Raw genomic sequence first — 26,284 nt, 5'->3', positions numbered from 1 at the left:
TTGGTTCCTGTCTTGGAACTAGCTCTTGTAGACCAGGCTGGCCTCGAACTCACAGAGATCCACCTGTCTCTGCCTAAGACATGCGCCACCACCGCCCGGCTGACTTAGCTTTAATCCTTGTGGTCAGTAGCCGAATGAGAATGAAGGATTACGAAAAATATATTAAAATTGCTAGAATGTCTTTTTACCAAAAGCATCCCTTCAAACTAATATGAAATATGAACTCATTCATGTCTAAAACTGCTTGTATTTCAGATTAATTTTATTTTTGTTATTGTTAAAAAATAAAAAAAAATTATTGTCACATAAACTCTTTAAATAAAGATTTGATCCCCCCCCCCCTTTTTTGGTATTTTTGAGACGGTTTCTCTGTGTAGCCCTGGCTATTCTGGAACTCACTCAGTGAACCTTGAAATCAGAGATCTGCCTCTGTCTCCTGAGTGATGGGAATTAAAGGCATGTGCCATCACTGCCCAGGTTGGCTGGTTTCTCCCCCTCATCCCTCCTCTCCCCTCCCCTTGAAGGTAGGGTCTAGCTTTGTGGTCAAGGCTGGCCCCAAACCCATGCTTTGTTCCTGAGTAGTGGGATTGCTTCTCCTCTCCTGCCGCAGAGTCCCTCCTTTTCCCTGAAGGATGGGGAGGGTGGCAGGGTCTCTTCACTGTGTTGTCTGAGCTGGCCTGGACTCCTGAGTAATGGAGATCGGTGTTTTAAGGAATGGAAAGCAGGGAGAGATTTACTTCAAAATTGTGTTTTGAAGTTTAAAAAGAAACTTTGTAATAGAAGCGACCTCAAATCATGAAAGACTTCTTTAATAAGCCAGTGCTTATCAGTGCTTGTCTGATTTTATCTGAGTGTGCTCTCTTCATTTCCATAATTGGAAATTTGAGGCTAAGACAGTAGAATTTAATAAAAGAATTTAAACATACGCTTGATTTCTAAAGACTTTCTTTTGAATTTTAACTTCAAGTTTGAAATATGTAGTAGAATGTCAGCTTGCATTTTCTTCAGTATCTGTCATTTATAATAAAGTGTTTGGTTCTACTTGTAAATATCAAAATGTTATGCATTTGAATGAAAAGGAGGTGCTTTCTGAATCCTAGCTACTTTCTTTTGTGGTATTTAACATGCTTTTTATGAAGTGTTTGCTCCTTCACCATTGGTTGACAAAGTTTTTTCCTTTGCATAATGGTTCCTTCTTGTTTCAGATGAATAAAGAATCGCTTCATTAGGTATATTTACTTAATCAAGAATTTGATGTGAAACCTTATGGCATTAGTAACTTCCAAAATACCATCAACAGCAGTGGTAAAACAGGCAAATGCTGTGTGGAGAACATTAAAGTTAAGAAAGAGGTGGACATTGTCTCTGTTTTTGGGTATGGCATGTGTGTTATTCATTATAGTAGCAATTGGGAAGTTAAATGTCATGAGTATAATTGAGAAATTCAGTATTTTGTTTTAATTTATTTTACTAAGAAGAATTTAAGTAGCCCAATGTGGCTAGGTTAGTACTGGATAATTTAGTCTCAGCATATCTGAATTTAACACTAACTAAATTAATTTTATGAAACTCAAAAAACTTTAAGGAAGAAATCTGATAGAAGGTCCAGAAAGAAACCAATTTCAAAGTAATCTTTGTTAATTAAAATAATTGCAAATAGAGCTGGCAGTGGTGGTGCACACCTTTAATCCCAGCACTCAGGAGGCAGACACAGGTGGACTCTGTGAGTTCGAGACCAGCCTGGTCTACAGAGTAACTCTGTCTCAAAAAACAGAAAACAAAACAAAACAAAATAATGGCAAATAACTGTGCCTTAAAAATAAACTCATTAGTATATTTTAATAGTTAAATGTTTAGTAAGTTAATTCCATTTGTCAGCCAACATTCATTTTCAAAGAAGCATCAGATTATTTCATCTTAAAAGCAAAAAAATGTATTTTATAAGTTGAATACCAACCCTCATTTTAATAAAACTGCTGTTACTAAATATGTTCTCTAATTTAAAAAATTCAGTTTTAATTCATGCATATATATATGTGTTTGAGTGTATGTCATGTGTGTGCAGATGCCTGTGGAGATCAGAAGAGGGACGGCATTGAATTCCCCTAGAGCTGGAGTTAGAAGTGGTTTGTGAGCCCATCTCCCATGGGTGCTGGGAACTGAACTTGCTTCCTCAGGAAGAGCTGTCCTTCCAGCTCTCCAAATATGATTTGTAAATGTTATTTTTCATTTTAATATCCAATTTACCTAATTTTTCTTGTTTTGCTTTTGTTGTTGTTTTCCCTTTTCTACTAAATAATGAGTCTCCTTACTAAAAGATAGTCTGTTAACAAGTAGAGCTCACATTTACTTGAAGAGTCACTGAAAACCGCTAAGGAAAAGATCACGTGAGTATATATATATGATAGCTTAACAGTTGGCTTAGAGATACAGACATTCTGTGGCTTCTGGAAATGTTAGGATTTTCTGAATTTTGATTTCCTTGTGCTGTCCTAGTTTCTCCAAACAAGTCACGGAGAATCCAGGAGAGGACGTTTCTGGTGCATTTCAGCTAAACTTTGCTTAGCACTTGCATCTTCATGTGCTGGAGTACACATACGTGCAATTTTGTTCTTGGGCCAGGGAAGATAATAAATCAAGATTATTTAAATCAAGAATTAGGAGGCTGGAGAGGAATAAAGGAAGAAAACCAACATTGCCTGGTGGTGGCGGTAGTGGTGGTGCATGCCTTTAATCCCAGCACTTGGGGAGGCAGAGGCGGGGGGAGGCGGGGGAGAAGAATCTTTGAGTTCAAGGCCAGCCTAGTCTACAGAGTAAGTTCCAGGACAGTCAGGGCTACACTGAAAAGCACCCCCCCCCCCAAAAAAAAAGGAGAAGGAAAACCAACATTTATTGATGCTCCCTTTGCCTTCAGTGTAGTGTGGTAAAAATCAAATACATAAAAATTATATCCTAATAAGTTTTCTTACTAGTGACATTAAGAGTGTTGAAATGCAGGGCAGTTGTGAATACTTTTAAAAAATTCTCTCTCTCTCTCTCTCTCTCTCTCTCTCTCTCTCTCTCTCTCTCTCTCTCTCTCTGTGTGTTTTGCCTGCATGTATGTTTATGCATTGCATGTGTGTCTGGTGTCCTCAGAGGCCAGAAGAGGGCATTGGATTCCCTGGAACTGGAGTTACAGACTATTACGCACTGCCATGTAGCTAGAATTTGAACCTGAGTCCCCTGGAAGAACAGCCATCTTTCCAGTCCAGTGTGGAGACTTTAAAAAAAAAGTTTTAAATATCATGGAAAGAAGTAAAAATGTAGTTCTTTCTTAAAGAATTAAGCCTTTTAAAAACATTTATTTATGCTGGGTGTGGTTTCTTTGGCTGTAAGGGAGTAAGAGGCTCTGAGTTTCAGGCCAGCTAGGGCTACATAGAGAAACCCTGTCTCACAAAACAAAATATTTATTTAAGCTGGGCGGTGGTGGCACACACCTTTAATTCCAGCACTCGGGAGGCAGAGGCAGGCAGATCTTTGTGAGTTCGAGGCCAGCCTGGTCTAGAAGAGCTAGTTCCAGGACAGGAACCAAAAAAAGCTACGGAGAAACCCTGTCTCGAAAAATCCAAAAAACAAAAACAAAACAAAATATTTATTTACTTATAATTGTGTGTATATGCTGTGGGACAATGGTCTTCTACTCTGTAAAGATTTGTCGCTTGTATTGCTTTAATAAAATGCTGATTGGCCAGTAGCCTGGCCAGTATAGGTGGGACAACCAGAACAGGGGAATTCTGGGAAGAGGAAAGACTCAGCCTGCAGTTGTAACCCAGATGCAGAGGAAGGAAGATGAGATTGCCTCGCTGTTGAAGGGTATCAAGCCACGTGGCTAACACAGACAAAAATTATGGGTTATAAGAGTTAATAAGATGCCTGGGCTAATGGGCCAACCAGTTTATAATTAATGTAGACCTCTGTGTGTTTCTTTGGGGCTGAACAGCTGTGGGATCAGGCAGGACAGAAACCTCTGTTAACAAATGGTACCCAATGTGGGTCACGAACCCATGCCCCTGGCATTAAGAATCATGTGATATATATGTGTATATATGTGTGTGTATGTATATGTATATGTGTGTGTGTGTGTGTATANCAAGCCACGGTACACGTGGAGGTCAGGGGACAACTTGCAGGAACTGGTTCTCTGCATCCATCATGGAAGTTTCAGGGATCAAATACCCTAACCACTGATCTTGCTTTTCAGAATTTAGTTATTCTTTTATAGTTTAGTAAAATTGTATTAGTTAATGATATGGTGTGATATTAAATAATTTAGAACAGGTAGCATCTTAGATGCCTTAAATAATTAGTGCTTATTACAGAGAAATCATGTAGCCCTCCTACATACAGATGGACTGAGAAAGAAATCAGGGAAACGATACATTTCATAATAGCCTCAAATAATATCAAATATCTTGGGGTAACTCTAACCAAGCAAGTAAAAGTCTTGTATGACAAAAACCTTAAGACACTGAAGAAAGAAACTGGAGAAGGATATCAGAAGATGGAGAGCTCTCCCATTCTATTGATCAGTAAAGTTAATATAGTTAAAATGGTCATCCTACAAAAACAACATACATATTCAGTACAATCCCCATCAAATTCCAACATAGTTCTTCACACATTTTGAAAGGACACTCTTCAACTTCATATGAAAACACAAAAAACCCAAGATAACTAAAACAATTTTGAATAATATAAGAACTGCTGGAGGTCTCACCATCCCCGATTTTAAGTTGTTCTACTGAACTATATTAATAAAAACAGCACGGTATTGGTACAAAAACAGACATATTGATCAATGGACTCTAATTGAAAACCCAGTCATAAATGCATATACCTGTGGGCACCTGATTTTTTTTTTTATAAAGAAGCCAGAGATGAAAACTGGGAAACAAAGCATCTTCAACAAATGATGCCGGTCAAACTGGATGGCTGCATGTAGAAGAATTTAAATAGAACCATACTTGTCACCCTGTATCAAAGACCTCAACATAAAACCAGATACCCTGAGCCTGAAAGAGGAGAAAGTGGGAAATAGCCTTGAGCTCATTGGAAGACTTTCTGAATAGAACCCTATTAGCACAGGCACTAAGACCAACAATTAACAAATGGGACCTCATGAAACTGAGAAATTTTCTCCATGGAACAGGATACCGTCATTCAGACAAAGCAGCAAACTACAGAATGGGAAAAGACTTTTAACAGCTACACATCTGATAAGGCTAAAATCAAAAATATATTAAGAACTCAAAATACTAGATATCAAGAAAATATAATCTGATTTAAAAATAGGGTACAGATCTAAATAGAATTCTTAAAAGAGGAAACTCAGAACAGCTGAGAAACACTTAAAAAATGTTCAACACTCTAAGTCGTCAGGGAAATGTGAATCAAAACTACTGTGAGATTATATATTTTACACCTATCAGAATAGCTAAGATCACTATCAAAAGTGACAGCTCATGCCAGTGAAGATATGGAGGATGGGGAAAACTCCTGCTTTGCTGGTAGGAGCGCAAACTTGCACAGTTACTTTGGAAATCAGTGTGGCAATTCCTCAAGAAGATGAGAATCTTTCTATCTCAAGATCCAGCTATACCACTCTTGGGCAAATATACTTGAAGGTTGTTTTATCCTAACACAGGGACACTTGTTTGGCTGTGTTTACTGCAGCTCCATTCATAATAGCCAGAAATTGGAATCACTGTCCCTCAACACAATGGATAAAGAAAATGTGGTATACCTACACAGTGAAGTATTAGTCATCTGTTAAATCATGGAATTCACAGGCATATGGAATGCAGAAAGAAGAAATAGGAGGAGAAATCTAGGCAAGAGAAGGAGGAGTGAGAAAAGGAGAAGAGGACGCCAGGGGCCAGCCACACAGCCAGCCACAGAGTGAGAAGGAAAGAAAGATACATAGAATAAAAAAAGCTGGTGCTGGAGAGATTGCTCAGTGGTTAAGAGCACAGCCTGCTCTTCCAAAGGTTCTGAGTTCAACTCTCAGCAACCGAAATCTGGTGCCCTCTTCTGGTCTGCAAGCATACATGGAGGCAGAATACTGTATATTAATAAATAATAATCCAGAGGTAAAACTTAAAGAGAAACAGGATACTTAGTTAGAAAAGCTGACTAGAAACAACCCAAGCTAAAGCCAGGCATTCATAAGTAAGAATAAGTCTCCATGTGTAAATTTGGGAGCTGGGTGATAGGCACCCAAAGAGTAAAAACAAAACAAACCAAAATAAAAGCCAACTACACTCTTCCTAATCAAAAGAAATAGAATAGTTATGGCTATACTGGGGTGAGGGGGCTTGTAAATGAAAATTTAGTTTCCTCCAATGGGCAGACCACTCTTAATGGCAGGCTGCATGCCCAGCAGTAGATGCCAATAGAAAATGCACTCAACAGCATCTTTGGAGGGTCCTTTTCTCACAGTGTTGTGTTGGAGTTTTTCATTTTTGTTTTTTTAAAAAATACTTTTAAATATACTATATATATGTGTGTGTGTATATATATATCCACCCTTTTTTACCCTACACGTCTTTTGCATATGAATTAAATGGCTTCCAGTTGAGTGTTTTTATGTGATTCCAGAGTGTGCAAATGTGGGTCTCTGATTTTTGTGCATTCTTTTGAGCTCTTTTCCTTTGGTTTGTTCTGTTGATTCCAATGTGATAGTTTTTGCTTTATTATATTTTATTTTATTATTATCCTTCAGAAATGTTTTCTACTGAAAGGGAGAAAGGAAGCGGATCTAATGGGCGAGGCGGTGGAAAAGAACTGGAAGCTGTAGAGGGAGGGGAAACGATCATAATATGTGAGAAGAAAATCTTTTTTTTTTCCCTCTGAGACAGGGTTTTTGTAGTTTTGGAGCTCGCCTCTTGTAGACCAGGCTGGATTCGAACTCACAGAGATCCAAGTGCCTATGCCTCCCAAGTGCTGGGATTAAAGGCGCGCGCTACCACCACCTGGCCTGAAAATCTATTTTCAATTAAAGGGGAAGTAGAGTCAGAGTCAGCAGGATGGCTCAATGGGTAAGGGTCCTTACTACCAAGGCTGGCACCTGAGTTTGATCCCAAGGACTTACATGGTGGGAAGAGAGAGTCTGTTTGCCTGTTGTTCTACTACATGGTTGTCGCATACATTCATACAGAAACACAGTAAATGAGTAAGTGAAAGTCAAATAAAAAAAATTAACTTGTAGAGTCATACTATTTCATATATTATTAAAATAAGGGGGTGCCAAGTTTTTTTCTCTTAATTGCATTTATATTGATGGGAAAACTGACTCATGAGAGCAGTTGATTTTATTTAGATTTGAAATTTTCTAAATTAGATACATCTGTTCAAGTAATTCATGAACTCTCGTAATAACTTGTATTATCTCAAATGGCACACTGCAAACTAAAACTCACCTCAGTGTATCTGCATGAACATAGTCATCCTTCACATTTTTCTCAAGTTCTGCAAGTTTACATAATGCTGATACAGTTAAAGTCTGTGCTTTATTATTATTATTGTTACTTGGTGTGTAGCTTAGACCGGCCTCCAAATCATGTTTCTCCTGCTTTAGCCTCTTGACTGCTGGCCTTAGATGTGGGTGGCTGTCAACATTCTTTGTCTGACTGACATCAGGATAAGCATTGGTAAACTCTTCCACAACTCAAACAGCCAATGTTGGCAGAAAATAAGTGGTCATTAACTCAATATCTTCTATTTATTTTGATAATTCTGTAAACTGTGATGAGTCACATTTGTGTATTTATCCTAAACACTTTTAATCACTGCCACCATGATATATAGGTGATTGGAGATCACAGATATTTGCGGTAAGTACATCATGGTGGAACAAACTAAAAAGGGAAACACTATTAAGAAATCCAGATTTCTGATAGAACACTGTCTTGATAGAAAGTTTTCTTATCTATCTGTAAGTGACAATCGTGAAAACAAATCTTAAAATGTTGATAGCATGATTTTGATTTGTCTCACTTTGAAATGCTGGGACCACAGAGAGGCACTGCACTGCTAGGCTAAGAGCTCTTATCTGAGATCAATTTTTTGTTAAGGTTGCTGATAAATGAAGGTATTTTTATGTAAAATTGTGCATAATATGAGACACAGCACACCCAAGTATCAACTGAGTAGTACCTCTTACCCTGCATCCATCCATCCATCCATCCACCCATCCACCCACCCACCCACCCACCCACCCATCCATCCATCCATCCATCCATCCATCCATCCATCCATCCATCCATCCATCCATCCATCCATCCATCCATCCATCCATCCATGGCTATGTAACCCTGACTGGGCTGACCTGGAACTCAGTATGTAGATCATGCTGGTCTCATTCTGATCCAGTCTGCCTGCTTCTGCCTCCGAGGGCTGGGATTAAAGATACACACCACTAATGCCCAGCCTCAGTACCTCTTACTGTTTTTTTTTTTTAAATAAAGATTTATATATTCTGTATACAGTTTTCTGCCTGCCTGCATACCTGCATGTCAGAAAAAGGCACCAGATCTCATTATAGGTACCTGGGAGGCACTAAGTGGTTGCTGGGAATTGAACTCAGGACCTCTGTAAGAATTGCCAGTACTCTTAACCTCTGAGCCGTCTCTCCAGTCCCTCTTTCTGGTTTTTAATAATAACTTTATTTTTTGAAATTATACTCCTATCTATCATTTTCTGCATTTCCCTTTTTTCCCTCCAACTTGTTCCGTGCAGTCTCTTTGTTTTCTCTCAAATTCATGGCCTCTTTTTCTTTAATTGTTGCATATATACATATGTGCATATGTATGTGTATTCCTAAATACATAAATATGGATTGCTAAGTATGTATATGATCTCAGGGCTTATCACTTGGTATTGGATAACTAATTGGTGCTCCATGCCCTCTGAAAATCATCTTATTTTCTGAAGTCATTGGTTGAGGCTAATTTCTTCAGTTATTTATTTTTTACCTAAGGGGAACTTTTTATGTTAAAATCCATTTTCTGAAAAATTCTTATTTGTGTAATTTATTATTTCAAAAAGATTTATTTATTTATTTATTTTTTGAGACAGGGTTTCTCTGTGGCTTTGGAGCCTGTCCTGGAACTAGCTCTTGTAGACTAGGCTGGCCTCAAACTCACAGAGTGCTGGGTTTAAAGGCGTGCGCCACCACCGCCTGGACTACCATGCTATTTTTATGCGGATGCTGTCTATGAACTTAGGGTCTCACACTTACTTGAACAGCAAATTTCCACAGCCCCTCCATTCTTAATCTTGGAAATGATTATATTTGATATTTCAGTTTGCTTATCAATCATAATTTACTTAGGTATTCCTGTAACTGGTGCTATCTGCACAACATGCTGATGTAAACATACTACATTTCTCCATTGTTTCCTTGGAATGTCAGACTCTGTTGGCATGATTGGTGATGTTCTGTGTAAGGCTAGAAATGATGCAAGCACTTGGCCTGTACACTGTCATTTCCTCCATTCTAAGGATGAAATCAAAATACAGTTCAATAGACTGAAGCTGTGGCTAATAGGGAAAGGTCTGATACTGCATCAGTTAAGTTAAACACACTAATGAAACTTCGTGAAAGTGAGTCCAGTTCTGTTGGTGTTTAGCCACGTTAGCACAGCTCCGTCTACAATTTAGCAGAGTGCCTCATTCAGAGAGAGGAAGCGACTTGACCTACTTGAACCAGGCTGGCTAAGAACAAGGCAAGATTATAAAACTGTATATTTCAATATGTAAAAATATTACTTTAACCAATGTCATTTTATATCCTAGGCTGAATCCTTGTCATAACAAAAATCATACTTTAAGAAGCAAACCAGTTACTTAATTTGAAACCATTTGTTTCTTTGAACAAAGCAACAACCTTCAGGAAGCAGTTAGAGGCTTACTTCTCAATTACATGTGGTAGCATCTTGTGATCTGAAGATGCTCTTAGACCGAATCTCCTAGTGAATGTTGGCAATTGGAGTGATTTTTGTTTTGAATACTTTTGTGCTGTTTTACCTAAAAGATAAGCATTCATTTATGGGAAACATGAAATAAAAATGTAATTCATTCTTCAGGGAATGCTTAATGTTCACTGAGGTACCAAGTGCTTGAAGCACAGATTTTCAAAGATAAAGCCACCTTAATACATAATCTGAGAAGAGGAATAATTAAACCTCTTCTTGTAGTCATCTTGAGTCTAGAAAGAACGATAGTCCCAGGGTGTGAAAGTTTGCTCTGAGTGTTTGTGGGAAAGTCAGGAATTGACCCTGAGAACTTGTAGGTTATCTTAGAGAAATCCTGATTGACAAGTGTGGGTGGTCAGTTTGTGAGGGTGTGTGCTCAGAAATCTTTACACACATTCACTAAGTTTTCAATGCTTTGAATAGCTTTCATGCCATATGCTTGTGTGTAATTGTTTTCTTAAATTATTTTCCTATCACTTCCCTTTCTTACCAATTAATTTCATATATATGAGACATATTTTGAGATTCTGTTATAGATGACCTACTTTTTTATTAATTGTTAAGCTTTAAAAATTTTGTTTGCTCAAAATGCTATTTTCATTATTTTTTTGGTGCTTAATAAATAAGTGGTTTCATACAAAGCTGCATATTAAAAACAAAGCAAAAAATTAAAAAAAAAACATAATCCTAGTCTACAAGTAGTTTTTGTTAAAACTGACCTCCAGGAAAAAACTAAATGCTAATGCTCAAGTCTAAGTTTATTCTATGTAATTCCTTGTATTATTTACTTTTTGACTCGAGGCCACATATACTATCCATTTTTAAAAATACCGTAAACAATTTTTCTTGAATCCTTATCACTGTACTGAAAGATTCAGGCTAGGACTGGAAGATTTTTCCAATTCATCAGAATTCTTTTTCTAGTAGTTAAGTGTTAAATATGATTTTTTAAGTTTTTGTCTGCAGATATCCCTACAAGTGGATTACCTTTTCTCTACTTTTCACTTTGGTTTTTCCTCCCCCAAATTCCTCATTAATTTGGGTTGAGAGGTATCATTGTAAACTTGAGGTTTAATGCTACCAGGGGAAAATGGACACTTTTTGTTCCCTTTCTTTTTAGCTCCACTAACAAAAAATGTAGCCCACGAAGCAGCTTATTTCAAAAGAAGCACTATAGAGCTTTTTAAATAAAAACGTAAAAAATATGCTAGTGTTCATCGCCTATGTGGCTTTAAGTGAAGGCTCTTAAGAACATTCCATGTGGAATCCAAGTCCTTGTTAAGCTTAGCTCGACACAGTGGCCTGCAGAGCCTGTGACTGCTGGCAGCAGTCAGGCATCTCAGTGCTTGCTCGTGTGCTTCCCTCAAGCTTCTCACACACACTGATTAGTATTTTCTTTGCAGTTATCGCTGTGACGATTTTGTGGTCAATGACACCAAGCTGGGCCTGGTGCAGAAAGTGAGAGAACACTTACAGAACTTGGAAAAGTGAGTAGTGGGTCCTGGAAAGGGGAGGGACCACTCGGTTACCAGCTTGATATATGAATGCAGTTGAAATGTTGATAAACAAAGCCTTGGGTTTATATTTCTGAAACTCTGCCCATATTTCATTCAGTACTTTCTGTAAACCATATCCAAGGTCCAAGAGCCTGTCTTTAAATTACTACCCACAAAGCTACAAGCTATTCAGTTCACTCACAAGAAAGAATTTGATGGTTGCAAGGAAGATGCATGAAAGGACATTAAGATAATTGTATTAATATTTGGCATTAAAAAGTTTATGCTTAATATACTGAAGATTTGCTTTGAAAAACAGATTTCAGTATTTAAAGAGAAGTTAGGTTCGAGTGTCTTGAGTGTGCACTGCACAAATAAACCACAACATAGGACCTCAATTTCTTCTTCTCGGTAGAAAAGTACATAGAACTTGAAATTACAAAGAGCTTTGTGACCTAAGGAAATATAAGAATTTATTTGAAAACTTGTCTTGCTGTAGCCAAATTGCTTATTCAGATAAAACTCCCATGGCCCAGAACTGAAACGATAAATAGAAATCCGCATAGCAATGCCTTTGAAGCTACAGGATATGACAGCTGACTCAAATGAAACCTGGGTGGCTCCTCACAGTCACCCACATTGTCGTGTCCATCTGATTTATTTTGGCAGTTGGTGTACTGAAAGTATTGTGAAAACATATCAGCTGAGTGTCTCTATTTCATAAGTGTAAACTAGTAGAATATTTCAGAATAATAAAGGAAAAAATATCTTCTGTTTCAACACTGTATAGTGTCTTTGTTAACTAAAGTTACATATATCTCACTGCCAGAATAGATTATAAAGATGAAAGGGGAGAATCAAAACAGTTAATATTTTGGGTCTAGGTACTTGTGTCATCTTTTGACTACTTACTTTTTCAAAGTGCGTTTAATTCTTTTCATTGGAGGTGAGCAGCATGGGGCTATGTGTGACAAGAAACAGAAGCCCCGAGAAGCCTCTAAGTCACTGAGAAATGATTTTCAATTTTAATTAAGTTTAAATAGCTATGTATAGCGAGGAGTGATCATTCTGTTGGAGAGTTTAGTTCTAGCGCAGTGGTTCTCACCTGCCTCATGCTGTGCCCCTTTAATACACTTCCTCATGTTGTGGGGACCCCCACCATAAAATTATTTTAATTGCTAGTTCATAACTAATTTTACGACTGTTATGAATCTTAATGTAAATATCTGATACATGACCCCTCTGAAAGGGTTGTTGAACCCTGAAAGGGATTGTGACCCACAGGTTAAGAACCGCTAGTCTAGAGGATTCTACTATTTGAGAATAACAGTATAAAATATATTTTAAAATGTATTTTTAAAAGCCAAATGCTTTATTCAGGTAGTTTAAGCCTGAAAGATATTAGTCATGCTTACTAAGTAGCATGTTTTGTGTCATTTCCAGAACGGGTAAAAGAATAGTTTAATGTCACCAAAGGCTCACAAGTGCTTGAGGCAACTGATACCAGACCTATGTTCCAAAGACATTGTAGTTCATGAAGTTATGGAAAGAAAAACAAGTATATCTTTGATAATTCAAATTTTAGAAAAGAATTGGCAGACTTAAAGCCTGGACTGTTGAGTGGTAATTTTTATTCCTTCAGATAGTTCTCTTGGTAACTTTAAGGCGATACTGTGAGGATGGGAGTAACTCTGAATTTTAAGCAAAGATTTTCCTGGTGTAGTATAAGGATTTATTTTGAAATGTCCTTTGCCATAAAACTAAATCAGATGAGTGAGGTTATCCATGCCTGTGTCCTTGTGCTGCTTCATGCCTCACAGTGGACAGAAGGCAGTCCACTGAGGCAAACTGAAGTTCAACATCTTTTCCAGATCAAGAAAGAAAGAAAAAGAAAGAAAGAAACAGCATATTATTTGAGAATAGCTGTTAAGTTTCCTATCCATTGTGTAAGATCAGGGTTTTCCTTTTGTCATGAGCAACAGATCTTCTGAATTTTGAAGCTTCATAGTCTCTTGTCAGGAAGGAAGGCATATCTTACTGACCACAACTCCTAACCATTGTTGGGAGTAGCATTGGCTCTCCCCCTGCTGTGGAGGAGCAGTGGAGATTTCCAGGGAGTGAAAAGTCTCAGATCACTTCAGATACTAGTGGGCCTGACTGGTCACTTGATGACCTCACAAAGCAGCCAGGCTGGCTTCTACCTTAGATGTTGAGGGCAATTCGGGTTTATCCTTTAACTTGCTGCATAACATGTATTCATTAGTGTCTTTTTAACTGTTTGTTTATATCTTAATAGCTCAGCTTTTACAGCTGACAGGCATAGAAAAAGAAAATTATTGGAAAACTCGTCACTAAACAGCAAGTTATTAAAAGTAAATGTAAGTATTGAAAAATTGTTCCTATGCAAGAATTAAGGTCTAATCACTGTTAGAGCTCTAACAACTCTGCTTTGACCTGTTCTAGATTTTTATTAATGTGTCTTGAAGTGTTTTGCAAAAATGTTTGCCACTTATAAAACACCCCTCCCCTCCTTTGGAGGTGGTCTATGTAGCCCTGGCTATCCTAGAACTCTATGTAGGCAAGGCTGGCCTCAATTAGAGCTTTGCCTGTCTCTGCTTCCCCAGTGTTGGGATTAAAGGTGATTACCACTCTGCAAGCAGTTAAAGTTTTTTTGTTTGTTTGAGATAGGGTTTCACTATATAGTCCTGGCCAGCCTGGTCTAGAAAGTTCCAGGCTGGCCTTGAACTAAAATACCAGCTTGCCTTTGCCTCCTAGTGCTGGGATTAAAGGCGTGGCTCACCACACCCTGCACACCCTGTCCAAGCAGTTCACTCTTAGTCCTTATTCAGGCATCTTCTGTGTTGCTGAAAGCCTGCTTCCTTCTGGTAATGTTCCCGTTTTAGGGTTCCTATTGTCCTGATGAAACACCATGACCAAAGCAACCACAGTAGGAAAGGGTTTGTTCTGCTTACACTTCCACACCACAGTCCATCATGGAAGGAAGTCAGGGCAGGACCCTGGAGACAGGAGCTGATGCAGAGGCCATGGAGGGTGCTGTTTACTGGCTTGCTCTCTGGCTTGCTCAGTGCTTTCTTATAGAAACCAGGACCACCTGCCCTTGGCCTTTCGCATCAATCACCAATTAAGAAAATGCCCTATAGGCTTATCTACAGTCTCTGATGACTCTAGCTTGTGTTAAGTTGACATAAAACTCTTTTGAGTACAGTTCCCTAGATTCTATTGGTCTGAACTTTTTTTTTTTTGGTAGGGTTTTTTGTTTGTTTGCCTCAGGGCTTCAATTTCACCATGGAAGTATTCATCCTCATTTTGGAAACCACTCAAATTAACAGAGTCACTACATATTTAATGACCCAGCAGTATTTTTGCCTTGCATTTAACACTTTGCTGTCAATGGACATATGCCTAAAGTTTTAAATGGCAAAGGTGCTGTCGTAGCCATCTGAATTACAGGCAGAGATGTTTGGGTTGGACTGGAGGATTTACCTCCTGGTATTCATATATCTTGGGGGCATCTGTAGAACTTCAGAGAACCAAGCCTCTGTCTTTAAGAATTTCAGGTTGTGTTTTTTTTTTTTGTTTTTTTGTTTTTTGTTTTTGGTTTTTTGTTTTTGGTTTTTCGAGACAGGGTTTCTCTGTGGTTTTGGAGCCTGTCCTGGAACTAGCTCTTGTAGACCAGGCTGGTCTCGAACTCACAGAGATCCGCCTGCCTCTGCCTCCCGAGTGCTGGGATTAAAGGCGTGCGCCCCCACTGCCCGGCCTCAGGTTGTGTTTTATGGTTCATACTCATTGCTAGGAACACATCTGTCACTTGAATATGCTTTTCAGTTAAAAGTTGGGGTTTGCATGTTTGTGATTTTCAATTTATATTTTTAGTAGGATCTTGTAAATAAATGTATCAACTTAAAATGTATTTCCCTCACATTACCTAGAGAGGCCGTCTGGAGGTACTCACTGGGTGGAAGAGGGAAAGGAGTGCTTCCAGACAGGCATGGCACTAGAGTTTCAAGCAGAGACCTTGGCTTAGTGTTGGTGTTTGAAACAGTGAACCACCCTCGGCAGTGCTTATGGCTTCTTCTTCCATGTTACAGGGAAGTGCAACCGCCATCTGTGCCACAGGCCTCCGGAATTTGGGCAACACATGTTTCATGAATGCTATCCTTCAGTCACTCAGGTAATGAATGCTGCAGTCAGAGGTTTACATATTTGACACTACAGACCAAGTGTTCAGAGACTGTCTTCTGCCTCAAACACTACTAATGGTTCCTACTTCACACAGTAGGAGGGAAGAGTAAATAATGTTATCTGTCTAAATGCCTTCAAGCATTTTTTTTTTTTGTTAGAAAATCATGGTTAGCTCTTATTTCTGTTTGATTTTTGAATGACTACAGGAGGGATCAGGACATCTGTTTGAAAGATGGGATAGAAACTATTTTAGGCTATGGTTACATGTTTCTTTCCTATTTTATTCCCCTCAACTATTTCCTAGCTTTTTTCTTTTTTTTTTTTTTTTAAATAGGTTTTAAACATGTAAAACTCAAGGCAGATTGTTAATGGTAGATACGTACCATCTCAGCCACTCAGGAAGCTAAGGCAAGGGAGATTGCCAGCTCAAGCCTGGATAACATAGTCAAACTCCGGTTAGAGAAGGAAAAGACAAGTTTAAAACAAACAAAAAACTTAGTTGAAAATATAAAACTTCCCTGGCTGAGGGATGTATCTGGTCAATAAATAGGCTTGTAATCTGTAGACCCTAGGCTGCAGGGAACCTGGTTCAGAGCTTCTTTCAGCCACTAGTTAAGTCTTCATGAGAACATCACAGGAAGTGGCCAATAGAGCTGATCTCAGTGGAAGAAACTGCTTTAAAATTTTATACTTTTAGACTTTAATGAGGCGACAAGGGGAAGTCAGTTATCTTCCCAGTCAGAGCAGAGCCACACTGAATCTTAGAGGTTTGTCTTCCCTCTCACCTGTTTTCCTCAGAGAAATTAATTACTGCTAATGTTTCCTTATGATTATACAGCACATCTAAATAATGAGATTGTTTCCATGGTTTGTTTTCTCTGGTGGAATTGTTGGACTACATGTCCAAACATCAGGGAGGAGTTGCTCCAGACACCACTCAAACAGCCTCAATTGATGCAAAAGCAAGAGGATTTTTATTCTGTCATGACAGGGCCCTTCAGGTTCAGGATATGAAGGACCCCCGATAGCTGTTACAGCCCATCTTTTAAAGCAAAAGGCCACAGACACAAGGGGGTACCTGTAGGTTGTTTTCCAACTTACTGGATTGGCGTATTCATAGGGCTACTAGTAGTGATTGGTCTCTTCCAGGGCAGGAGAATAGGAGAATAGCTGCGCGGTCAGGTGAGAAGGGAGAGCATCTGTGGTCCATCCTGACCTTGGTCCAGTGACTAAATCAATACATCAGGAACTGAGTCAACATCTGTGGGTTGTCTTTGCCTCAATTCTTAGAATGGAGTTACGTTTGAAGATTATTCACAAGGACACAGTAGGATGAGCAGTCCAGCATATGTGTGTGTGTGTGTGTGTGTGTGGGTGTGGGTGTGTGTGGGCATGTGTGTGTGGGCGACTCTCCGGTTTCCAAGAAAGAGTGAGTGTAAGGTTTTAGAAAAAATGTCTTAGGGTTGAGGGGCTTAGAAATGCATTTAGAGTCTTTCAGAATTATTTTATTGAATACCTGGAAACAAGCACCCTGAAAGAGAGAAGTGGAAGATGGGGGGGGTGCAGCTCAGTTGATAGGGAGCACCCCAAGCAGACACCAGGCCATGGCAATTCCCCAGCAAACATACTGGGTGTGCTGGTGCATCCCTGAAAAGAGTGAAGAAGAAGGAATGAAAAGGGAGGGGAGAGGAAGGAGGAAGGGACAAGGGATTCTTGTGTAGATTTTGTAGAACCTTTTTTTAACCATCCTTTAAATTTTTTAAAAAATAATTTTCTTCACTTCCCTTTAAAATAGTAACATTGAGCAGTTCTGCTGTTATTTCAAAGAGCTGCCTGCTGTGGAATTACGGAATGGGAAGACAGCAGGAAGGCGAACATACCACACGCGGAGCCAAGGGGACAACAACGTGTGAGTTATCAGAAGTGTCCTTTCTGGCTTCGAGCCGCAAACATGAATTTCTCGGGTGATTTTTAGATGATTTGAGCTAGTGAGTAGATGTTATAAAGCTCTTCTAATATTGTGTTAATCTAGCTCATAATCTGTTTCCTTAAATTTCTGCTTATAATGGGGAGCATAGCTAGTGCTGCACTCGAGCCTTTGCAGACATCAATAAGTATTGCAAATTCATCTTCATCTGTGGATCCGTTACTGCTATGTTAGTTAAGCCTGTTTGGGTTGATAAAATTAATAGCCAATTTGAGTTAATCTGGAGGGGTTAAAAACAGAAGTGGTTATCATGGACCATTTTATACGTAGATTCACTGCGGCTTTGCCCATCTGGGGTTCAGAAGATGTGCTGTGTTACACTAGTAGAATACTGTATCTTTTCCATACCATTACTGAATAAGATATACCTTATCCATGTGTGTAGTGTTTTTCCTGCCAGCCTGTTTCACTCCCACACACACCTCTTTCCTACTAATTTTGAAAGGCCATTTATGAGGCACTGCCTGGCCTCAATGAGAGAGGGAGGAAAAAGGAGAGAGAGAGAGAGAGATAATGTTAGAATATTGTGTAATGCAGATAGAGTCCCATCATAGAGAAGGGGTCATGTAGTGTGTAAAGGGAGCTTCCTTTGGTGACAACATATAGGATGAGTAGGAAAGTGCCTGCATTTAGGGGACTTGCGTTGTGTCAAAGGAAACAGCAGGGGGAATAAAGGGGAAATACATGTATGCAGAAGTTAAGAGAAGCACTAACAGTACCCGGTGTATTGGTGTTATTTAGAATTTGTCTGGCTGATTAAGTCAAAAAGAGAATTTACTGAAGAACTGTTGGTGAGTCTGCATTACTGGATGTTTGAAAATCAGGTCAAAGCTAGCACCACAGCCACAGGCATGCACAGAACTGCCCTCTAAGAACATTGCAGCTCTTGCTCCTGCCCCTGGATTTGGGGTGGCGCTTGTTACTTCTGCCACCTCCAAAGAGGATTTGGTGCTGTCTCTTCTTTTTGTGTCACCTAGCGCCTGCTTCAAATATGCAGAACCCAGGCCATGTTCTTTGCTCCAGCTGCAAGGAAGGCTAAGAGGGCACCTTCCGGCTGTTCCAGTGTCTCTTGGGAGGTAGGCCAGTGTAGATGGTTTGCTGTCAGAGAAACCTTCAGTCAAGTACCCCGGAGTGGTTGACTATACTGCCAGATCTAGTAGCTGAATTCAGAGTTTATCAGTTTAACTACTTGCACAGAAGAATCAGAATTAGCTGTAACTTACGTATCTATGGTTTTTATTTTCTCATGTAAATTTAGGAGATTATCTGTCAAGAACTATTTTGCAAAGTCATTAGGCTCCTTCTTATTCAGGGGTGTGGCTTTTGTCCACATAGTTCCAGATAGTGGGGAACTCCTATTACGAATGTATCCTAGATCCGGGGAAAAGGAGGAGTTGCTAAGGACTACCCTTTTTCCTGAGGAAACTCCCCCAGAAGTGGCACACTCCCAGGTTTTTATTCTAGGAGTTCATCTGATTAAGTAGTAGGAACTGGAGTAGCTTTGCACATAGTCACAGTGAAGTGACCAGAAGATGCCCAGTAGGAAGTTCCTGTCAGAAATGGGAAAACCTGAATAAAAAGTCATAAAGGCCGGGCATGGTGGGCACACCTTTAATCCCATCAGAAGCAGAGGTATTTGAGTCTGAGGGTAGCCTTGACTACGTAGCAAGTCCAAGATAGCCAGGAGTACATAGTGAGATCCTGACACACACACCAAAAATCGTCAAAGTCTCTTCTAGATTTGGGTTTAAGGGTCAGTGTGTAGAGTTAAAGCCTCAAGTCTTATGACCACGTGTACTGTCTGAGGCGGAGATGAATGAGTCCAATCTGGAAGGCCCCTTCAAGGAAGAAGAAAACATGTAGGAGATGGGGACATTCTGTTGCTTGTTTATGTTTTTAAGTGAACATGTTTAAGTAATTTGCTTGCAAGTTAACCACTGCTTTACTGTTTTGTATGTTTCCTTTAAACTGAGTGAACAAAATGATAGTACATTTATATACTCGGAGATAAATATAGTTAAATTAGTTTTGTCAACAATACTACTATCCATATGGGGTTTTAAAAATGCTCTTACATAGGTATTAGGCTGAGTTTAGAAGACTAAGTCCTTGAAAAGCTCTCATGTTTTACTGTATTTATACAGTTGAGCCATATGTGTTGAAATAATGACCTTTCATGGATGCTAAAGCTATCATCCCCTTTTCCAGGTCTCTAGTAGAAGAGTTTAGGAAGACACTGTGTGCTTTATGGCAAGGCAGCCAGACTGCATTTAGTCCTGAGTCCTTGTTTTATGTTGTCTGGAAGATCATGCCTAACTTCAGGTAGGTATTGAAGGGTGCGTAAGACATCTATGTCCTTTCTGCTGTTCCTCAGCCTCTTATAAAACTGGTGCTACTACAGGTGCTTCTAGCGGCGCTTTTATTAGACGAGCGTATGGCATGGAGTAAACACTCATTTAAAGTTCCATAAGTAGTCCGTGTGTGCTAGGAAAATGTAGCAGACCACAAACGTCCCTTGATTCTTTCAAGTCTTTCTTTTTTAAAAATTTTATTTCTATATTCATTGTTTTGCCTGCATGTATGTCTCTCTGAGGTGTTGAGGTCTGGAACTGGAGTAAGCTGTTATATGGGTGCTGGGAATTGAACCTGGGTCCTCTAGAAGACCAGCCAGTGCTCTGAGCCATACATATCTCCAGCCCTGATTGTTTCAAGTCTCACAGAGAAATAATTGTCATCACATGCTATCTTATCACCCCAGCTTAAAGAATGAAGTAAGGGTTGGGGCCTGATATGTGTGAGGCTACAGGTTCAATCTCTAATACCATTCAGGTACCGTGCTGTCCAGGTTGACTGTGAGTCACACTTTGGGAGACAGCAGGGCCAATCCTACTTAGCCACCTGTTCATTCTCTCTGGTAGCTGTCCTGCCTCTCTTGGTTAGTCATCCCTGGGAGAATCTGGATCATTACTGATGTATGGTATACCAGTGTTTGCCACACTTCGCTATTTCTTTGAAGCAATTTATAGCTCTTAGAAGTCATGATTTGGTACTTTGCATATATCCTTTGTTTAAAAACCACTCATTGTAGTGAAATTTAACAATATATCTTGTACCTTTTAATATAAAGAAATGTGTAAAAGGTATAAAAATCAAAGCCTTGTAATTCACTGCTTACCAAATGAGCTGAGCCTCTGAGTGTCTGATTTAACTGCTGTTGACCCTGGTCTTAAGTCTCCTCTCGACTCTAGGCAGGAAAAGCAGCAATGACAGCTCAGATGCCACTCATCAGGCTTGAACTTTACATATCATTGTGGTTCCCATTTATTGAATGTCTACTATGTGGAAAACCCTAATTACTTTATCCTTATTAAAAACCAAGCAACAAAGCATTTTAGCCAAGTCAGGACATGTTTCCCCTAAGTTTAGAGAAGTCAAAGTAGAGAAGCAGCTTGCTTGGTCTTCTATATCTACCTGATAGTCTGACCAAATTAGAAGTGTGTAGGAGCTGGTTCTTAGCAGATGTGACTTGAGTGAAGTGTGGTGCAGTTTCCTTCATCTTTTCATCTTGACTGTTTGACACCCCTTCTTTGATATAGTGCAATCTGCTGTTCTCCAAACATCACCTCATTACTGCCCTTGCTGGGTTTTATAGCCCAACTGTGAGCATGGTTTAACTGTTGAATTTACTGATTTTAGTATTTCTACTGATAAATGAAAACTTCAGAAGAGATAACCAGGTTGAGAAATTTACTCAATCTCTGGGGTGATTTCTGATACATAAGAATTCTGATGTTTGCCCAGTTACAGCTGGGCTTTCTTCTGGTTCTGCAATAATTGAGATCGTTCCCATTTTTGTGTATTCAGAGAACTTCCCTTTGTTGAAAGATAGAGATGTACAGATCTTGAGATCATCACCTTACTGAGTTAAAAGCCTGGAGGTGGGGCTGTCCTGAGAGTTCTGGGAGGATGCTGATGGCGGTCTGCTGAGCTCTGTGGGTAGGGCTTTCTTTAAGGCTAGGTGTGATTCTTAAACCATGGGCATGTGGAAGCCCAGCTAGTCTTCCAATATGCTGCCACGGTGTTTATTATAACCCACACTATTGTTCTGTTTGCAAAGCCTGGGGAAACTGGCTTCTGGAATGACATTGGAGAGAAGTAGGGGCATCTTTCATCTACGAAGTGAGTGTGGGCAAAAGTCATGAATGCAGCCAGGAACTTTTGTGTATACATCAAGGCTACTTTTCCCCACTGGAACCAAAAGCCAGTTACCAAGTAGGGAAATTTTCTCATAGTCCAGTGTGCATATTTGCTTACTATATGTACGACTTCCTAGTATGCCCAGCCTTGTTTTTTTTTTCTTAAAAGACAGATACATTCAGGTTTTAATAGGCAAAATATGCATGGTTCTAAATTTAAAAGATTAAGATTAGTATAGGCACTGAGTGTTCTCTTTCACTCCAATCCCTCACTATCCTGTTTTCTGGAAGTGTAGCCAGTTACCTCATCGCCAAGTGTGCTTTCAGTGATAATCTCTGTACATGCTTAAGTGTATTTAACTTTAAAAATAAGTGATTATATAAATAATGCCTTTCCTGTAGCTTTGCTGAGATGAACAGCCTGTGTACTGCAGACTTGCTGGGTCAGAGTCTGGACCCTTGTGGTTCAGATGGCCTTTCCCTTAGCCTCTGTCACTCCTGCTTCCGTCAGCGTGGGTTTCCTTGTGCTCTTGCTGTCTGTTTGCCCTTTGGTCCAGACTTTTCTTTAGGATCTAGCTTATTTACTCCGTGGAAGTCTTTTTAGAAATTAAATCAGGCCGTGTGGTATTCACTTGCATCTCATATTTACTTGCCATTTCTGCTTCCATGAACAACCTGATTGCCTCAACTTCCTAAAACACATCTTTTTTTTTTTTTTTGAAAAATTTAGTTCTTGTTATAACTTACATAAGGAATGGGAATTGTAGTGTGAATTCTAATTGGTCTTCACAATAAAAACCCAGAGTCAGATATGAAGGGGTGAAAGCCGAAAGATAGGGACGCAGAGCAGCTAACCACTAGAATTCTTACTTCTATGAAACTTTTGGACTGAATGGGGTATGCTGTCTCCACAAGTTCTCAGACCGAATGCCTTGAGCTCCTATATATATTGAGCCTTATATTCCACATCCTGTCTTGCCTCCACCTCCCTACTGTTGGGATTCCAAATACTAGGATTAAAGGTGTGAATCACCACCACTTGGCTCTGTTTCTCTTTTACACTGGATCAGTTTTGTGTAGCCCAGTATGGCCTTGAGCTCACAGAGAGTTATTTGTCTCTGCCTCCCCAGTGCTGTGATTAAAGGTGTGTGCCACCACTGCCTGGCCTCTATGGCTAACTGGTGTGGCTTAACTCTGCACTCTGATCTTCAGGCGAGCTTTATTTGTTAGAGCACAAACAAATATTACCACAGAAGAATGATTTTACCTTATATGTTAGTGATTTTTAGGTTTCTGGACAGTATAAAAGATCATTTATAATTTTTAATCTCTTGAGATAAATTTGTGAAAGAAGACTTTAAAATACTGTGTTCTTTTTTTTAAGCAGCATTAGTTCTTCTGGTAGGAAGTGTGCTGTTACATACATATGTCTGTATTTGTTGTAAACATTCATTTCTATTGTTTTCATGTTTTATAAGACCGTGCCAACACTGGGCAAAAGATAGCTTAATATATTTCAGTTTTGCAAGTGTTTTGGCCAAAAGGATAACTTATAATTCTTTTATGAATGTTGAAATACTTTAAATATGAATAGAACTTAAAATTCTACCAGATATGCAAACAGCATAAGTCACTCAGTCAAGAGCTGTTAATGGGACACATCTGCATCCTTGCTCTCAGGACTGAGTCAGGATTGCAGGTTTGAGGTGGGCTACACACAGTAAGACTTTGTTCCATCCCCCATACCCAGAGAAAAAGAAAACTCTTAATATGTTTTAGATATTTTAGAGGCTGTTTAATATGTTTTAGATATTTTAGAGGCTGTTTATCCTAGACTAATTGACTTTGCGGAGGCATGCCTTAACTCTTTCTTTTTTGTTTTTTTCTGGACAAGGTTTCTCCATGTAGCCCTGGTTGTCCTGGAACAGACTTGTAGACCATGTTAGCCTTGAGCTCAGAGAAATCCTCCTCCTGCCTCCGCTTCCTGAGTGCTGGGATTAGAGGTGTGCACCACCGCACACAGCTGTCTTACTCCGGTGTGCACGCGTGGTATTGGAGATTGAACCTAGGGCCCTGCACATAAGCAAGTGCTCGATCCTCAGTCTTTTTAGTTTGAGACAGGGTCTCATTAGGTTGCCCTGAACCTCCTGCCTCAGTTTCCTGTGAGATGAGGTCATACTCAATTTTCTCAGCAGGTCTGGATTTAGTGATCCACCTGCCTCAGGATTGCAAGTGCCCAGCACACCACACCTGGCTGCTCTTATCCTCTGACTCCTCATTATTGTAGATTGTTTAGGCAGTGCCAATATATAGTAACACATTATTCAGAATGTTTACTCTCATACCTGACTGGGCACCCCAGAGATGACCTATCAGAACAGTGATTTGTCTTTAAGATGTGTGTCTTCATGTGTCACAAGTTGTTGCTCCTTTGTCCCTGGTGCTGTGCTCCCATCAGTGTGTCTCAGGACACTTCTAGGTCCTTTAGGAGTTGCCAGTATTTGCAGTGTGATTTCTCACATCATTTTTTTATTTATTTATCTATTTATTTATTTATTATGTATACAATATTCTGTCAGTGTGTATGCCTGAAGGCCAGAAGAGGGCACCAGATCCCATTACAAATGGTTGCTGGCAATTGAACTCAGGACCTTTGGAAGAGCAGGCAATGCTCTTAACCTCTGAGCCATCTCTCCAGCCCCTTCTCACATCATTTTGACAGGTTTTCTGTTAATCTTTCGGAATGCATCAAGGAAGAGGATACTCTTAGGTCTAACAATTGTAAAGAACCTCATTACTATGGAAACCTCTGTTATTTTCTTTAGTCTTTTAATCCTGGTCTGTCACAGAGACTAAATTTGGGTCTTTATAACCTGTTTCTTTCTTAGTGCATGTCATTTACCCAGTTACAAAGCAAGAGAAATCTAATTAGCTAAAGAGGATTTTGAAGCCTGGATTGTATAACTGGGAAACAACCGAGAAAATAAGATGCTAAATAATACTACTTAACAGACTCATTGACTTATCTGAAAGTCGTTAAAATAAAATTAATTCTTGAGTACTTGAGAATGCTCATTGGTTAAGAACACTTGTTCCTGCAGAGGATCTGGCTTTTATTCGCAGCACCTACATGGTGGCTCACACAGCTGGTAAGTTCAGTTCCAGGGGATTCATCAGCTACTTCCGACTTTAGTGGGCACCAGACATTTCACTTGGTGCCCAGACATACATGTGACCATTCATATACACGGAATAAAATAAATCTTTTTACTTACTTTTACTTTTCTGGGACAGGGTCTCTCTGTGTAGCCCTGGGTGTCCTGGAATTTGCTCTGTAGACCAGGCTGGCCTCAACCTCAGAGATCTGCCTTTGTCTCCCGAGTGCTTGGATTAAATGTATACACCATTACCACCCAGCCATATTTCTTTTTTTAATTTTTACTTTCTTTTTTTCATTTATTTAAGACAGGGTATCACTATGTGACCCTGACTGTCCTGGAATTCACTATGTAGAATAGGCTGTCCTTGAGCTTGAGGTCTCCCTGCCTCTACCTCCCAGTGCTGGGTTTATCCATGTATTTCTTAAGGGATGTAGTGTAAATGCATTTTAAAATTCAGGATCAGAAAAAAAAGCAATGATTTTGATTTTGCTAAATTTCAAAATTTTAAACAGAAACTCTCAATTTACCTTTCCAGAACAGTTGATTGTGAGCTCATATAAGTTGAGGAGAATGTTTAGGGTATTAGAGAATCATAGTATAATTGGGAATTCCTTAACACACACCAGGCAGATTGTTTTGTAAAGGAATATGTGTTCACCTGGTGAAAACAGAAATTATTGTAAGGTATTGACTTGGAATGTATATTTTAGGAAAAAAAGTAATTTAAATTATTTTGAGAAGAGTGAAATTTTTGTAGACTTGCAGATAATACTGATCTTACCTTTCAGTCAAAAACAAGTGGATGTTGTGTTGAACTAGTTTAAAGCCCGTCCTTTTATGTAGATGAACTACCAGCTTTGGATATATACTTGATGGTTTGATTTTTGTTTTTTGAAACAGGGTTTCTGTATAGCCCTGGTTTTCTTGGGACTGTAGACCACACTAACCTTGAATTTACAGAGACCCTCCTGCTTATGCCTTCTGAGTGCTGGGATCAAAGCGAACACTTCTACCTCCTAGCTAACTGACAGTTTGAATTATACTAACTTTAGAAGTATTTGAACATATGTTGATAGTTGCTAATTTTATGTTTTATGTTTAAGGCAAGCTACAGTGAATACAGTGACTTCTGATTTTGAAGTTCCGTTAATTAGGAAGACCGCCTTAGTTTGTACTTTCTAGGACAGGGCAACAGCATAGCTTACGGGGAACTATGACCGAAAGAGAA

The 26,284-nt window shown here is 39.3% G+C and overlaps 1 protein-coding gene across 5 annotated transcripts in view; it reads left to right on the top strand.

Moving 5' to 3' along the window:
• Positions 1-26,284, top strand: part of Usp3 (ubiquitin specific peptidase 3) — a 72,977-nt gene that overhangs the window by 32,331 nt on the left and 14,362 nt on the right. For 4 of the 5 annotated variants that reach the window (XM_050126116.1, XM_050126137.1, XM_050126147.1 and 1 more), the window contains 5 exons: positions 11,417-11,500; positions 13,806-13,887; positions 15,619-15,701; positions 17,508-17,621; positions 19,908-20,021. In XM_050126116.1, coding sequence (XP_049982073.1) covers positions 11,417-11,500; positions 13,806-13,887; positions 15,619-15,701; positions 17,508-17,621; positions 19,908-20,021 — 477 coding nt within the window. Of the gene's footprint in view, positions 1-11,416; positions 11,501-13,805; positions 13,888-15,618; positions 15,702-17,507; positions 17,622-18,756; positions 18,776-19,907; positions 20,022-26,284 lie in introns of those variants that run through there. The other variant, XM_050126157.1, reaches the window with a different exon arrangement.

Source organism: Alexandromys fortis, unplaced genomic scaffold (genome assembly GCF_014885135.2).
Source record: "Alexandromys fortis isolate MF-2015 unplaced genomic scaffold, M_Fortis_MF-2015_v1.1 scaffold_22, whole genome shotgun sequence".
NCBI lineage: Eukaryota > Metazoa > Chordata > Mammalia > Rodentia > Cricetidae > Alexandromys > Alexandromys fortis.
This window is presented reverse-complemented; position numbering and strand designations above follow the sequence as displayed.